Source organism: Coregonus clupeaformis, chromosome 18 (assembly GCF_020615455.1).
Source record: "Coregonus clupeaformis isolate EN_2021a chromosome 18, ASM2061545v1, whole genome shotgun sequence".
Taxonomy (NCBI): Eukaryota; Metazoa; Chordata; class Actinopteri; order Salmoniformes; family Salmonidae; genus Coregonus; species Coregonus clupeaformis.
The window spans coordinates 28,361,140-28,378,268 of NC_059209.1; the positions used below are offsets into that span (position 1 = coordinate 28,361,140).

General features: G+C 47.0%; 1 protein-coding gene across 3 annotated transcripts; it reads right to left on the reverse strand.

Moving 5' to 3' along the window:
- Positions 1-414: 414 nt before the first annotated feature.
- Positions 415-6,640, reverse strand: LOC121587266 (E3 ubiquitin-protein ligase RNF181). 3 transcript variants are annotated; one of them, XM_041904177.2, is made up of 6 exons: positions 6,548-6,640; positions 6,094-6,194; positions 5,759-5,892; positions 5,402-5,517; positions 1,171-1,245; positions 415-915 (listed from the first exon to the last, which is right to left on the reverse strand). In XM_041904177.2, exons 2-6 carry the CDS (start codon positions 6,177-6,179, stop codon positions 856-858), a joined length of 471 nt encoding a protein of 156 aa, XP_041760111.1. In that variant the 5' UTR covers positions 6,180-6,194; positions 6,548-6,640; the 3' UTR covers positions 415-855. The 3 variants fall into 3 exon arrangements, with proteins under 3 accessions (XP_041760111.1, XP_041760112.1, XP_041760113.1); XM_041904178.2 differs by having other exon boundaries at positions 6,543-6,640; XM_041904179.2 differs by lacking the exon at positions 6,548-6,640 and having other exon boundaries at positions 6,094-6,209.
- Between the last annotated feature and the right edge of the window lie 10,489 nt (positions 6,641-17,129).

The following is a 17,129-nucleotide window of genomic DNA, read 5'->3' on the forward strand; positions in this document are numbered from 1 at the left end:
GGTGTTCCTTAAACTTTCTTCAATACCCTATACCAGGGTAGGGTGTTAAAGTCCCAATGCAGCCATTTTTATATCAATATAACAATTTCTGGTAACCTTACTGTAATAGAGTTGCCAATAAAATCGACCAAAATAGCTTTTTAGCAAACAACTATTTCTCAAGCAAGAATTTTGCTGGGACTGTCTGGGAGTGATCTGATTGGGGAGGGGAAAACTGAAAAATAGCAGTTATTCAAATTGAGGTTAGGAACTCTTTATTATTGGTCTATTATCAAATTTACCACCATGGAAACCTGGAACTCCTGCCCATACAAAACGACTGATTAAAGTCCTGTGTAGATTTTTAACCAGCAACTATAACCAATGTTTCATCAGCTGTTGTACAAAATTATACAAAACACAGGGAAAACAGAATTTTGACTGCACTGGGCCTTTAATGCTGGTGCCAAAGCAATCAACACTATAAACAGATTGTATTTCAAGTCTGATAAATATTGTGAGGCCAGCAAAACATACACCATGAAAAGCCATTTAATCATCTGTTTTGGTCAATGTATTGCATCTTGGGGAAAAAGAAAAGGAAGAAATGCTATGATGTGTTAAGGCAGGGAATGTAGAGAGAGTTCAAACGGACTCAACTGTCTCAGTATTAATTTCATTGTATAATGATCATCCATATTTTGAATCTGTATCACAACAGGTCTTTGTACAATTGACTGTATTTAAAACGGACATATTTACAGTACATACGATAAAACATAATAGCTACACAATATTATTTGCAGCTTTTGTTAATTCTTAATTCTATTGCGACCCAATGCTAGAAATGTGAAATATGCAGTGTGCTCTGAGCCGTTATGTGTACATGGCTCCATGCAGATCTTCCAGTCTGTGTTCCCTCTGTTTTCTCCTGTCCTGTAACAGACAGAAATGCTCCATTTAGTAACGGGTTGACGCTGACCATTTCTGTGTCCCAAATGGCACCCTATTCACTATACAGATCACTACTTTGGTTTTGACCAGGGCCCATAGGGCACTACATAGTTAATAGGGTGCCATTTGGGACGCAGTTTTCAACTCTAAAAGGGAAAAGCACTTTGAATTTGATTTCCCATTTCACAGGATAATGACTGTGGATTATTATCGCTGATGCCCTAGTTCCACACCCACCTTGTCCTTCTTGAACTCTTCATACTCTGGATTGTCGGTTGGTAGCTCGAGGCGGCATAGCGGGCAAGAATTTGTCTGTGATGATAGACAGCAAGGGTTAGAGGAATTCGTCAAGGGTTATAGCCTAGTGGTTAAGAGCGTAACCGAAAGGTCGCTGGTTCGAATCTCCAAGTTGACTAGGTGAAACATCTATTGATGTGCCCTTGAGCAAGGCACTTAACCCCAATTGCTCCTGTAAGTCGCTCTGGATAAGAGTGTCTGCTAAATGACTAAAATGTAAATGTTATACCCTGAGTGTACAAATCATTATGAACTCTTTCCATGACAGACTATCCAGGTGAAAGCTATTATCCCTAAGGTCGATGTCCGCGCCCGCATGGAAATCTAAATTAGCATAATAAAACAATCCCCATAAAAATCTGCCAATTTAAGCTAGAGATATGTTTTTTTTGTTGCATTGGATGCGCCTCAATCCACAACATCCGCCTATGTCGCACTTGCGCATCTGCGGTGAAAGAGCTGGGGCAGTGTTTGTCAGACCATGAGACATCCCGAAAATCGGTCTTCTCACAAAATCCTCTGTAGCGTCCGAACGGTTTGGCAAACTATTATGACCACGCTACGGAAAGATGAGACTCTCACGAAGACGAGGGTGTTCTCCGTTTTGCTCTATGACCCCCACAAGCGTCTTGGAACTCGTCTGAAGTTGGTATAGCCGATCTGCCAACTTCTGTCTGTAGCGTCTGAACAGTTTTGGCTAAACACTAATATGACCCCTCTGTGGAAAGGTGAGACTCGTACGAACATGTCAGTTGTTTTGTACTAGGATGCCCACACAAGACTCGTTGCTGACAGGTGTATAATATCGAGCACACAGTAAAATGTCTGCCCTGCTAAAGCTGCCCCGGTCAACTGTAAGTGGTGTTATTGTGAAGTGGAAACGTGTAGGAGCAACAACGGCACAGCCGTGAAGTGGTAGGCCACACAAGCACACAGAACAGGACCGCCTAGTGCTGAAGGGCGTAGCGCGTAAAAATCGTCTGTCCTCGGTTGCAACACTCACTACTGAGTTCCAAACTGCCTCTGGAAGCAACGTCAGCACAAGAACTGTTAGTCGGGAGCTTCATGAAATGGGTTTCCATAGCCGAGCAGCAGCACACAAGTCTAAGATCACCATGCGTCGGCTGGAGTGGTGTAAAGCTCGCCGCCATTGGACTCTGGAGCAGTGGAAACGCATTCTCTGGAGTGATGAATAACGCTTCACCATCTGGCAGTCCGATGGACAAATCTGGGTTTGGCGGATGCCAGGGGAACACTACCTGCCCGAATGCATAGTGCCAACTGTAAAGTTTGGTGGAGGAGGAATAATGGTCTGGGGCTGTTTTTCATGGTTCGGCTTGGGCCCCTTAGTTCCAGTGAAGGGAAATCTTAACGCTACAGCATACAATTACATTCTAGACGATTCTGTGCTTCCAACTTTGTGGCAACAGTTTGGGGAAGGCCCTTTCCTGTTTCAGCATGACAATGCCCCCATGCACAAAGCGAAGTCCATACAGAAATGGTTTGTCGAGATCGGTGTGGAAGAACTTGACTGGCCTGCAGAGCCCTGACCTCAACCGCATCAAACACCTTTGGGATGAATTGGAACGCTGACTGCAAGCCAGGCCTTATCGCCCAACATCAGTGCCCAATCTCACTAATGCTATTGTGGCTGAATGGAAGCAAGTCCCCACATCTAGTGGAAAGCCTTCCCAAAAGAGTGGAGGCTGTTATAACAGGAAAGGGGGGAACCAACTCCACATTAATGCCCATGATTTTGGAATGAGATGTTTGACGATATGGTGTCCACATACTTTTGGTCATGTAGTGTATATATGGCGACTGTGACAAAAATAAGGGGTTGAATACAAGAGTGTGCAAAGCTGTCACCAAGGCAAAGGGTGGCTACTTTGAAGAATCTAAAATCTAAAATATATTTTGATTTGTTTAACACTTTTTTGGTTACTACATGATTCCATGTGTTATTTCATAGTTTTGATGTCTTCACTATTATTCTATAATGTAGAAAATAGTAAAAATAAAGAAAAACCCTTGAATGAGTAGGTGTGTCCAAACTTTTGACTGGTACTGTATATTCTTTGATACTTCAAGGGGTCATAAAATTCTAAATCAAATGGCAAAATGATCCTTGGTATGACCTTGTTAAAACAATTCCATATAGCTTAGTAGACTACATGACCAAAAATATGTGTACACTTCATGACCAAAAGTATGCAGGTGTCCATATACTTTTGGTCATATAGTGTACAGTGCATTCGGAAAGTATTCAGACCTCTTCACTTTTTCCACATTTTGTTACGTTACAGCCATTCTAAAATGGATTAAATTAATATTAAAATCCTCATCAAGCTACACACAATACCCGATAATGACTAAGAGAAAACAGTCAAAAATAAGAAATACCATATTTACATAAGTATTCAGACCCTTTGCTATGAGGCTCGGAATTGAGCTCAGTTGCATCCTGTTTCCATTGATCATCCTTGAGATGTTTCTACAACTTGATTGGAGTCCACCTGTGGTAAATTCAATTGATTGGACATGATTTGGAAAGGCACACACCTGTCTATATAAGGTCCCACAGTTGACAGTGCATGTCAGAGCAAAAAGCAAGCCATGAGGTTGAAGGAATTGTCCGTAGAGTGCCGAGACAGGATTGTGTCGAGGCACAGATCTGGGGAAGGGCACCACAAAATGTGCAGCATTAAAGGTCCCCAAGAACACAGTGGCCTCCATCATTCTTAAATGGAAGAAGTTTGGAACCACCAAGACTCTTCCTAGAGCTGGCCTCCCGGCCAAACTGAGCAATCAGGGGAGAAGGGCCTTGGTCAGGGAGGTGACCAAGAACCCGATGGTCACTCTGACAGAGCTCCAGAGTTCCTCTATGGAGAAGGGAGAACCTTCCAGAAGGACAACCATCTCTGCAGCACTCCACCAATCAGACCTTTATGGTAGAGTGGCCAGACGGAAGCCACTCCTCAGTAAAAAGGCACATGACAGCCCACTTGGAGTTTGCCTAAAGGCACCTAAAGGACTCTCAGACCATGAGAAACAAGATTCTCTGGTCTGATGAAACCAAGATTGAACTCTTTGGCCTGAATGCCAAGCGTCACATCTGGAACAAACCTGGCACCATCCCTACGATGAAAGCATCATGCTGTGGGGATGTTTTTCAGCGGCAGGGACTGGGAGACTAGTCAGGATCGAGGGAAAGATAAACGGAGCAAAGTACAGAGAGATCCTTGATGAAAACCTGCTCGAGAGAGCTCAGGACCTCAGACTGGGGCGAAGGAAGGTTCACCTTCCAACAGGACAACGACCCTAAGCACACAGCCAAGACAACGCAGGAGTGGCTTTGGGACAAGTCTCTGAATGTCCTTGAGTGGCCAGCCAGAGCCCGGACTAGAACCTGATCTAACATCTCTGGAAATAGCTGTACAGCGACGCTCCCCATCCAACCTGACAGAGGTTGAGAGGATCTGCAGAGAAGAATGGGAGAAATGCCACAAAACAGGTGTGCCAAGCTTGTAGCGTTATACCCAAGAAGACTCGAGGCTGTAATCACTACCAAAGGTGCTTCAACAAAGTACTGAGTAAATGGTCTGAATACTTATGTAAATGTGATATTTCAACAACAACAAAAAATATGCATTTACAAACAATTCTAAAACCAGTTTTTGCTTTGTCATTATGGGGTATTGTGTGTAAATTGATGAGGGAAAAAAACAACTTATTCCATTTTAGAATAAAGCTGTAACGTAACAAAATGTGGAAAAATCAAGGGGTCTGAATACTTTCCAAACGCACTGTATATATGGAGGCTGTTCAGTGCCAAAAATAAGGGGTTAAATACATGTAAAAAATAATGTTTCCTGATCTTTCTTATTCCACTCAGATATAGGACAGACACCTCAGAACAAACTTTTTTTTGGGGTGGGGGGACTATCTGTTGTTCCATGTAGTGAATCTATTAATCAATGTGTTTGTATGGGCTGTTCTTTATGTTTTGTACACTCAGTGTATATTGCACTGAGTTCAGGTAATTAGTTCATTCATATTGTACATACCATCAAACCAACATGTGCAGAATTGATCTGTGTGTGTGTGTGTGTGTGTGTGTGTGTGTGTGTGTGTGTGTGTGTGTGTGTCGATTCAGTGGCCAAGCCCTCACCTTCCCTAACCAGGGCAGGATACAACCAGAGTGAAAGAGGTGTTTGCAGGGCATCTCCCGCACTGTCTCCTGCTCCTCAAACTCTAGCAGACACACAGGACACTTCAGCCCTTTGTCTGGATGAGGGGGAGAGAGAGAGTTAAATCACACAGTCTGAAACATCCACAGACAATAGACTATACTTGCAGACTGCAGAGGTAGTCTTGCGTGCAATTTTAATGAATTAAAATGAAATTAGCTACCACATGAGACAGCATCGTATTGCTCCCCAAAAAAATTTGATAGTAGCCTATAATCCCAAAATGTTTTTCAAATGTAATTAGCTAGAGGGTAGCTTATGCGGGCTGCAGGACTCACCTGCTTGCTCTGGGGATATGACAACCACAGGTAAGGTTTGGACAGCTGTTTTAGCAGCTGGGGGAGGAAGACGCTGGTCCCAGTCCGATAGGTCAAACGCTCCTGAGTCAATGTCCAGGCCCTGCATCAAAGACCTACACAGAGGTCAACAGGCAATGTAACAGTATGTGGCGGTAATGCACCATAACGTTGGATGCCAACCGCCGAAGAACATGCAATGTCAGTCTCTCAGTGGCAGACAGTTGGTGTAGGATATTGCATACAAAATACAGACTGGATTGTGTTCCATTTCTTGGGTTGTTAGCTAGTTAGTCAGGTAGATCTTTGATTCTCACCTGGCCAGTTCTAGTAGTGCATTCTGACGGTACTGTTCTTCGGGATTCGTTGGTTCACAGTCATGCTCATCAAAATAAGAAGCCATCTTCAGATTACAAATCTGTGGAACATCAAACTATTTTCCTTAGCCACATTAGCTAACTACTAGCTATCCATGAAGCTAAGCTCATTTTAATCTTTTTGAACTGACTACAAAGAAATTGAGCAAAATGACACTGAAAGCTCAAGCTACCTTCCAATCTCGAGTTGATTCAATAATGTTAGCAAGCTAGCTAGCAACACAGTTAGCTAACTAGCTAATTTATTTAGCTAGCTAGCTAACCCCTATGCTGCTCAACCACTCTCTCATTGAGCTGTTTTAGCCAAGTTGTCGAATACACAGAAACGTCAATGAATATACTGTGCTATACTGCGACATCAAATTAAAGTCACACAAAAGTTGACTTACATTACCTGGGTTTTGTCATACCCTGAAATATGCAGCAGCTAGCTACACCACACTGTCATTCTACCGGGTATGACAATGCAACCTCACGTGACGTTTGTCAGTCCTATCACACGTTATGTGTGGGTGGGGTTTAGGATCTAGGATCTCGGTCCTCTCTCTCTCTCTCTCTCTCTCTCTCTCTCTCTCTCTCTCTCTCTCTCTCTCTCTCTCTCTCTCTCTCTCTCTCTCTCTCTCTCTCTCTCGATTCGATTCAATTCAATTCAAAGGGCCTTATTGACATGGGAAACATATGTTTACATTGCCAAAGCAAGTAAAATAGATAATAAATGAAAATGAAATAAACAATAAAACATGTACAGTAAACATTGCACGCACAAAAGTTCCAAAGGAATATAAACATTTCAAATGTCATATTATGGCTATATACAGTATTGTAATGATGTGCAAATAGCTCAAATACAAAAGGGGAAATAAATCACCATAAATATGGGTTCTATTTACAATGGTGTTTGTGCTTCAGTGGTTGCCCTTTTCTTGTGGCAACAGGTCACAAATCTTGCTGCTGTGATGGCACACTGTGGTATTTTACCCAATAGATATGGGAGTTTATCAAAATTGGATTGTTTTCTAATATGGTCATACATTTGGAAGGAGATTAGGAAGTGCCACTCAGTTTCCACCTCATTTTGTGGGTAGTGTGCACATAGCCTGTCTTCTCTTGAGAGCCAGGTCTACCTACGGCGGCCTCCCTCAATAGCAATGCTCACTGAGTCTGTACATGTACATAGTCAAAGCTTTCCTTAATTTTGGGTCAGTCACAGTGGTCAGGTATTCTGCCACTGTGTACTCTCTGTTTAGGGCAAAATAGCATTCTAGTTTGCGCTGTTCTTTTGTTAATTCTTTCCAATGTGTCAAGTCATTTTATTTTATTTTTCTAATGATTTGGTTGGGTCTAATTGTGTTGTTGTTCTTGTCCTGGGGCTCTGTGGGGTCTGTTTGTGTTTGTGAACAGAGTCCCAGGACCAGCTTACTTAGGGGACTCTTCTCCAAGTTCATCTCTTTGTAGGTGATGGCTTTGTTATGGAAGGTTTGGGAATCGCTTCCTTTTAAGTGGTTATAAAATGTAATGGCTCTTTTCTGGATTTTGATAATTAGCGGGTATAGGCCTAATTCTGCTCTGCATGCATTATTTTGTGTTTTTCGTTGTATACTGAGGATATTTTTGCAGAATTCTGCATGCAGTCTCTCAATTTGGTGCTTGTCCCATTTTGTGAATTATTGGTTGGTGAAATAATATGCCATTTAGCAGACGCTTTTATCCAAAGCGACTTACAGTCATGTGTGCATACATTTTTTTACGTATGGGTGGTCCCAGGGATCGAACCCACTACCCTGGCGTTACAAGCGCTATGCTCTACCAATTGAGCTACAAAGGACCCCAGACCTCACAACCATAAAGGGCAATGGGTGTAACGATCCCGGCAGTCTGAGTCGGGTCCTGTCTGTGGACTAGTTTTTCTGCTCGGGATCTCCAGTTTCCCGAGGGTTCTGGAACGCTCCGGGGAGCTCTCTTGATTTCCGCACCTGCATCCCATCAGCAATCTGCACACCTGGTCCTGATCATCACCCTTCTTAGGCTCTGGCCTAACATCCATTCCCTGCCGGATCGTTAGCCATGAACAGTAGGTTTATCAGAGTATCAGTCTTAGAGCTTCTAGCGTTAGTTTTGTTGTTTTGCACCTTGTTGGTTTGTTGTTCACTTACCTCCGTTTTGTTCCATCTGCAGTCACTCGTCCGGAACCTTCACCCTACCTCTGCCTGATGGTCGGCGGCTGCCGAGCCATCATTGGACCAACAACTGCACCCTCAACAACTCATCCACGCCGCCCGCTCTGTTCCCTGGATTATTCAGCATCAATCGTGAATTTGTAAATAAACACTCACCTTCGTTTCAACTTACCTTGTCCTGGTCTGCTTCTGGGTTCTGGCTTTGTAACTCGTGACAGAACGATCCGGCCAGTAATGAACCCAGCGGACCTGGACTCTGTTCGCCATGCCATTACCCATCAGGAGAAGATGTTGGGCCATCATAGCACGGAGCTACAGGAGATCGCGTTGGCAGTTCGGAACCTTTCTACCGGTCTGACGGAGGTCCAGAACCAGCGCAAGTTTCCGGTGGAGGATCCACTACCGGTTTCACCCATCTCGCCTGCCGCGCCTGAAGCGGTGTCCTTCCGTGAGCCCAAGGTTCCGACGCCGGATAAATATGAGGGGGAGCTGGGAAGATGCCGTTCTTTCCTTATGCAGTGTGGGTTAGTGTTCGATCTACAGCCCTACTCTTATGCCACAGACAAGGCTAGGATAGCCTTTGTGATTGAGTTGCTGCGTGGTCGAGCGCTGGAGTGGGCTTCAGCCGTTTGGGAACGACAAGACCCCTGCATGGCTTCATACCAGGGGTTCACGGCCGAGATGAGGAAGCTCTTCGACCATTCCGTCCGAGGGAGGGACGCAGCTAGGCGCCTGTTTTCGCTCCACCAAGGAACTCGCAGCGTGGCCGACTTCGTGATCGAGTTCAAGACGTTGGCTGTGGAGAGTGGGTGGAATGAGGAGTCTCTGCAAGCGGCCTTTTACCAGGGTCTGTCGGAGCAGCTCAAGGATGAGCTGATCTCCTATCCGGAGCCTAGTGACCTGGACAGCTTGGTAGCCTTGTCTATTCGGGTGGATAATCGAGTCCGAGAGCGAAGGAGGGAGAAGCAATGGGGTCCGTCCAGTCGATCAGCTTCTCAGTTCCCAGTCGGGTCGGGTGGTGGACCAGAACACGTCGATCATTCTCCACCACAAAGATTAGTGGAGAGGTCCTCTCTCCCGATTCTGAACCCATGCAAGTGGGGCGGCACGGGTTAACCAAGGAGGAGCGTCAACATAGACGTAAGACCAACTGCTGCCTCTACTGTGGTAGCTCGGGACATTACATCTCCACTTGTTCCCGGCGGTCGTCAAACTGCCCGGCTCGCTAAAGTTGGGAGGACTTTTAGCGAGCCAGTTTCAACCTCTCAGTACCTCTGTCAGACCCGTTTTCCCGGCTACCCTTGTGAACAGGAATCAGAGCTTAGCGATTAACGCTTTTATCGATTCAGGTGCCGATGGAAGCTTTCTTGATGCCGAGTTGGTGGAACAGCTGGGGCTTTCCAAGGAGCAATTGCCGGAAGCCATTGAAGCGACCACTCTGAACGGCAGTAGTCTGGCACGTATCACGATGAGGACTGAACCGGGTTAAGATGCTGTTGTCGGGGAATCATTCGGAGATGATTTCATTCTTCATTCTGCCGTCTTCCCATGTTCCTCTGGTCCTTGGATACCCCTGGCTGAAGGAACACAATCCCACGTTCGATTGGGTGACGGGCAAGGTAACGAAGTTGGAGCCTTGATTGTCATGCTAACTGTCTCAAGACTGCCTGTCCCCATTCGGTTCCCAGTCAGGTGATTGAGGCTAAACCCCCAGATTTGTCCCTGGTTCCCGAGACATATCACGATTTGGGGAAGTGTTCAGTAAGCAGAAGGCTCTGTCACTCCCTCCCCCACCGACCATATGATTGTGCCATCAACCTGTTCCCTGGAGCTGTCTACCCCAAGGGAAGGTTATACAGTATCTCCCGCCCTGAACGTGAGGCTTTGGAGACCTACATCAAGGAGTCCCTAGCTGCTGGTCTCGTTCGTCCCTCGTCATCACCCCCTGGGGGCAGGATTCTTCTTTGTGGGTAAGAAGGATGGCTCTCTTCGACCGTGTATTGATTATCGGGGGTTGAATGACATCACGGTCAAGAACAAGTATCCCCTGACCTTGATGAGTTCTGCCTTCGACTCCTTACAGGGTGCTACGGTGTTCACCAAGCTAGACCTACGCAATGCGTATCACATGGTCCGGATCAGAGAGGGAGACGAGTGGTTGACGGGGTTCAATACACCGATGGGTCACTTCGAGTATCAGGTGATGCCGTTTTGACTGACCAATGCTCCAGCGGTATTCCAGAGTATGGTGAACGACGTCCTGAGAGATATGATCGGTCTCTTTGTGTTTGTTTACCTGGATGACATTCTGATCTTCTCGAAGGAACCTTCCGACCACGTCCAGCATGTCCGGCAGGTTCTGCAGCGATTGTTGGAGAATCGCCTGTTCGTGAAGGCCGAGAAGTGCGAGTTTCACGCCCACACGACATCCTTTCTCGGGTACATCATCTCCAGGGGAGAGATTAGGATGGACCAGGAGAAGGTTAGAGCGGTTCTGGAATGGGCCCAGCCCGGTACGAGATTGCAGCTCCAGAGATTTTTGGGGTTTGCGAATTTCTACCGCAGATTCATCCGGGATTACAGCCGTGTGGCCGCTCCGTTAACTGCCTTGACTTCCAGTATCAGGAGCTTCAAGTGGAATCCGGAGGCGGATCGAGCGTTTCTGGATTTGAAGAGGCGATTCACCAACGCACCGATTCTCTCTCAACCGGACACGGCCCGTCAGTTCGTCGTTGAAGTGGACGCGTCTGATGTGGGAGTTGGCGCCATCCTGTCGCAGCGATGCTCCACGGACAGTAAACTCCATCCCTGCGCCTACTACTCTCGTCGCCTTTCGCCTGCGGAGAGGAATTACGATGTGGGTAACCGGGAGCTTCTCGCGGTGAAACTTGCCTTGGAGGAGTGGCGCCACTGGTTGGAGGGGGCGGAGCAACCGTTTATTGTCTGGACTGACCACAAGAATCTTGCTTACGTGCAATCGGGCTAGACGTCTCAACTCCCGCCAGGCCAGGTGGTCGTTGTTTTTCGGACGATTCAATTTTTTCCCTGACGTTCCGACCTGGATCTAAGAACGGCAGGCGGACGCCTTGTCTCGGATGTTCTCCAAGACGGAGGAGGGTGGGTCCAAGACCGAGACAATTCTCCCCGGAACTGCGTCGTGGGAGCTGTTAGGTGGAAGATTGAGGAGGAGGTGATGGCGGCTCTTCGGACGCAGCCCGGTCCCGGTAACGGTCCACCCGGTCGGTTGTTTGTGCCTGAGTCGGTTCGTCCCTGCGGTCCTCAAATGGTCCCACGCCAGCAAGATGGCTTGTCACCCTGGCGTGGCTCGGACGATGGCGTTTCTTCGCAGACGCTTTTTGGTGGCCTGCCACGGCCGAGGATACTCGGGGTTATGTTGCTGCCTGTCCAGTGTGTGCGCAGAATAAGGGTACCAATCGGCCCAGCTCTGGACTACTTCACCCCCCTTCCTATTCCCCGCGACCATGGTCGCATCTGGCCCTGGACTTTGTCACTGGGTTGCCCGCTTCTGAGGGGAACACGGTCGTTCTGACTATCGTGGACAGATTCAGCAAGTTCGCCCACTTTGTGCCAATTGCCAAGCTTCCCTCTGCCTCGGAGACGTCCGAGATCCTGGTTAGGGAGGTTTTCAGGGTCCACGGGTTGCCCAGTGATATCGTTTCCGACCGTGGCCCTCAGTTTACCTCTGCTGTCTGGAAGTCCTTCTGTTTGGCCATTGGAGCTACAGTCAGTCTCACATCTGGTTTTCACCCCCAATCTAATGGTCAGGCGGAGAGAGCCAACCAGAAGATGGAATCCACGCTACGCTGCCTGGCCTCTTCCAACCCCACCTCCTGGGTCTCTCAGTTGCCTTGGGTTGAGTATGCCCACAATACTCTCCCTACATCTGCCACTGGGATGTCTCCCTTCCAGTGCCTGTATGGCTACCAACCTCCCTTGTTCCCTTCTCAGGAGAAGGAGCTCTCAGTGCCTTCTGTTCAGGCCCATATTCGTCGTTGCCACCGGACCTGGCATCGGGCCAGAAGGGCACTCCTTAGAGTTTCGGACCGGTATCAGCTCCAGGCGAATCGTCGCCGGATCCCCGCTCCCACCTACACCATCGGAGATAGGGTCTGGTTGGCCACACGGGATCTTCCTTTACGGACTGAGTCCAGGAAGTTGTTACCGAAGTTCATTGGTCCGTTTGTGGTGGAGAAGGTGATCAACCCGGTGGCAGTTCGACTCAAACTCCCGAGGACGCTCAGAGTCCATCCCACCTTTCATGTCTCCTGCCTCAAGCCTGTTTTCCTCAGTCTCTGTTGCCTCCTCCGCCTCCTCCTCCTCCTCCTCGGATGATCGGAGGTGGTCCTGCCTACACGGTGCGACGCATCATGGATTCCAGACGGCGGGGCCGGGGTTTCCAGTATCTCGTGGACTGGGAGGGGTATGGTCCTGAAGAGAGGAGTTGGATTCCGCGGCGACAGATCCTAGATGCTGACCTCATCCGTGACTTCTACCGCCTCCATCCTGGCGCTCCGGGGAGTCCGCCCGGTGGCGTTTCGGCGAGGGGGTACTGTAACGATCCCGGCAGTCTGAGTCGGGTCCTGTCTGTGGACTAGTTTTTCTGCTCGGGATCTCCAGTTTCCCGATGGTTCTGGAACGCTCCGGGGAGCTCTCTTGATTTCCGCACCTGCATCCCATCAGCAATCTGCACACCTGGTCCTGATCATCACCCTTCTTAGGCTCTGGCCTAACATCCATTCCCTGCCGGATCGTTAGCCATGAACAGTAGGTTTATCAGAGTATCAGTCTTAGAGCTTCTAGCGTTAGTTTTGTTGTTTTGCACCTTGTTGGTTTGTTGTTCACTTACCTCCGTTTTGTTCCATCTGCAGTCACTCGTCCGGAACCTTCACCCTACCTCTGCCTGATGGTCGGCGGCTGCCGAGCCATCATTGGACCAACAACTGCACCCTCAACAACTCATCCACGCCGCCCGCTCTGTTCCCTGGATTATTCAGCATCACTCGTGAATTTGTAAATAAACACTCACCTTCGTTTCAACTTACCTTGTCCTGGTCTGCTTCTGGGTTCTGGCTTTGTAACTCGTGACAATGGGTTCTATAACTGATTCAAGTATTTATAGCCAGATCCTAATTGGTATGTCAAATTTTATGTTCCTTTTGATGGCATAGAAGGCCCTTCTTGTGCAGATCGTTCACAGCTTTGTGGAACTTACCTGTGGCGCTGATGTTTAGGCCGAGGTATGTATCGTTTTTTGTGTGCTCTAGGGCAACAGTGTCTAGATGGAATTTGTATTTGTGGTCCTGGCAACTGGACCTTTTTTGGAACACCATTATTTTGTCTTACTGAGATTTACTGTCATGGCCCAGGTCTGACAGAATCTGTGCATAAGATCTAGGTGCTGCTGTAGGCCCTCCTTGGTTGGTGACATAAGCACCAGATCATCAGCAAACAGTAGACATTTAACTTCAGATTCTAGTAGGGTGAGGCCAGGCGCTGCAGACTGTTCTAGTGCCCTCACCAATTTGTTGATATACATATGTTGAAGAGGGTGGGGCTTAAACTGCATCCCTGTCTCACCCCACGGCCCTGTGGAAAGAAATGTGTGTGTTTTTTGCCAATTTTACTGCATACTTGTTGTTTGTGTACATGTATTTTATAATGTCATATGTTTTTCCCCAACCCCACTTTCCATCAATTTGAATAGCAGACCCTCTTGCCAAATTGAGTCAAAAGCTTTTTTGAAATCAACAAAGCATGAGAAGACTTTGCCTTTGTTTTGGTTTGTTTGTTTGTCAATTAGGGTGTGCAGGGTGAATACGTGGTCTGTCGTACAGTAATTTAAAAGGCCAATTTGACATTTGCTCAGTACATTGTTTTCACTGAGGAAATGAACTAGTCTGCTGTTAATGATAATGCAGAGGATTTTCCCAAGGTTGCTGTTGACGCATATCCCACGGTAGTTATTGGGGTCAAATTTGTCTCCACTTTTATGGATTGGGGTGATCAGTCTTTGGTTCCAAATATTGGGGAAGATGCCAGAGCTAAGGATGATGTTAAAGAGTTTAAGTATAGCCAATTGGAATTTGAGGTCTGTATATTTTATCATTTCATTGAGGATACCATCAACACCACAGGCCTTTTTGGTTTGGAGGGTTTGTATTTTGTCCTGTAGTTCATTCAATGTAATTGGAGAATCCATTGGGTTCTGGTAGTCTTTAATAGTTGATTCTAAGATTTTCAGTTGATCATGTATATTTATTTGCTGTTTGTTCTTTGTTATAGGGCCAAAAAGATTGGAGAAGTGGTTTACCCATACATCTCCATTTTGGACAGATAGCTCTTCGTGTTGTTGTTTGTTTAGTGTTTTCCAATTTTCCCAGAAGTGGTTAGAGTCTATGGATTCTTTAATTACATTGAGCTGATTTCTGACATGCTGTTCCTTCTTTTTCCGTAGTCTATTTCTGTATTGTTTTAGTGATTCACCATAGTGAAGGCGTAAGATCAGGTTTTCTGGGTCTCTATGTATTTGGTTGGATAGGTTTCTCAATTTCTTTCTTAGGGTTTTGCATTCTTCATCAAACCATTTGTCATAGGGAAGCTGAGAGGTCAAATATACTGTTTAGGTTTTCTACTGCCATGTTTACACCTTCACTATTACAGTGGAACGTTTTGTCCAGGAAGTTGTCTAAAAGGAGTTGAATTTGTTGTTGCCTAATTGTTTTTTGGTAGGATTCGACACTACTTTCCTTCCATCTATAGCATTTCTTAATATTTTTCAGTTCCTTTGGCTTTGATGTCTCATGATTGAGTATTGCTCTATTCAAGTAGACTGTGATTTTGCTGTGGTCTGATAGGGGTGTCAGTGGGCTGACTGTGAACGCTCTGAGAGACTCTGGGTTGAGGTCAGTGATAAAGTAGTCTACAGTACTACTGCCAAGAGATGAGCTATAGGTGTACCTACCATAGGAGTCCCCTCGAAGCCTACCATTGACTTGTTGGTTATGTTGTCATAGTTGTGCCTAGGGGGGCATATGGGGGAGGGAATGCTGTCACCTCCAGGTAGGTGTTTGTCCCCCTTTGTGCTGAGGGTGTCAGGTTCTTGTCCAGTTCTGGCATTTAGGTCGCCACAGACTAGTACATGTCCCTGGGTCTGGAAATGATTGATTTCCCCCTCCAGGATGGAGAAGCTGTCTTCATTAAAGTATGGGGTTCTAGTGGGGGGATATAGGTAGCACACAGGAGGACATTTTTTTCTGTTGAGATAATTTCCTTTTGAATTTCTAGCCAAATGTAAAATGTTCCTGTTTTTATTAATTTAATAGACGTAGTTAGGTCTGCTCTATACCAAATTAGCATACCCCCTGAGTCCCTTCCCTGTTTCACACCTGGTAGTTTGGTGGATGGGACTACCAGCTCTCTGTAACCTAGAGGGCATCCAGTGGGTCCGTCTCCTCTATACCATGTTTCTTGTAGGATGACAATGTCTGTATTTCCGATTTCTTTGGTGAAGTCCAGGTTCCTGCTCTTTAGGCCAAAGGCAGGTGACCTCAGGCCTTGGATATTCCAGGATGATATAGTGAAGGCTTTGTGTTCCATAAAGTGTCCATAATGTTGTTGGTCGTGTGGTTTGGCCTCAGGCCAGTAATTGTGAGCAGTGCCTGCTGAGCATCTGGTACATGCCATTGGCTTGGGCTAGTGTAAGAGTGGGGGTTGGGCCTGTTTGCATGCTCACGGCCTGGGCGTATGTGTGACTTTCATGTTGAGGCCCTCTTTGCGGGAGTGGGCATGGGGTGGGTAGGAGGGGCATAGGTCTGATCTGAGGGGGCCTAAATGGGGTGTGGGCATGGTTGACTTGGTGGGGTGTTAATTGGTGGGGGTGTAGATGTGGCTGATGGTACTGTGGTCTGGATGTAGGTCCTCTTGGCGGGGGTCCTCTATGTGTAGGTCCGGGGGGGTCCTGGAGGTCTGGGAGAATGTCTCGCTGATCTGGGCGGGGTGTCTGTTGGTCTGTTGCTCCTGTGTGAGGTGTTGGGTCTGCGGTTGAGGCCGATATCCTTTAGGGTCCAGGCGAATGGCTGTGATGTCGAGGCTATGATCAGGGTCTACTGTTCTGCTGTGGTGTCGAGACTTTGGCCAGGATCTGAGGTGGGCTGTTCTGCTGGCTTCTCTGCGTGGGTGGCCAGCACTCTAATGGATTGTTCTCTGTCACCCGTCATCATTCTCACATTCTCCTCCTGCACTCTGATCCTCTCCTCTAGTGCTCTGTTGTTCTCCTGTTGATGTTGTCTCACCATAGTCCAGACATGTCTCTCTCTACCTCAGGGGGTGTTGTTGTCTGGGTCTGTGCTGTCTGGAGTGTGTTCACCTGCTGTTCCAGCACCACCTGCCTTACCTCCAGCTGGGTGAATGTATCCTTCATTTCAGTGAGTCTCTCTCTCTCTCTCTCTCTCTCTCTCTCTCTCTCTCTCTCTCTCTCTCTCTCTCTCTCTCTCTCTCTCTCTCTCTCTCTCTCTCTCTCTCTCTCTCTCTCTCTCTCTCTCTCTCTCTCTCTCTCTCTCTCTCTCTCTCTCTCTCTCTCTCTCTCTCTCTCTCTCTCTCTCTCTCTCTCTCTCTCTCTCTCTCTCTCTCTCTCTCTCTCTCTCTCTCTCTCTCTCTCTCTCTCTCTCTCTCTCTCTCTCTCTCAAATTGACTGAAAGTGGGGCTGCTTTATGATGTCTTAACACTGTCAGTTGCTATTTATGTACACACAATTCAAAATAAAAATTATCTGGAGATATA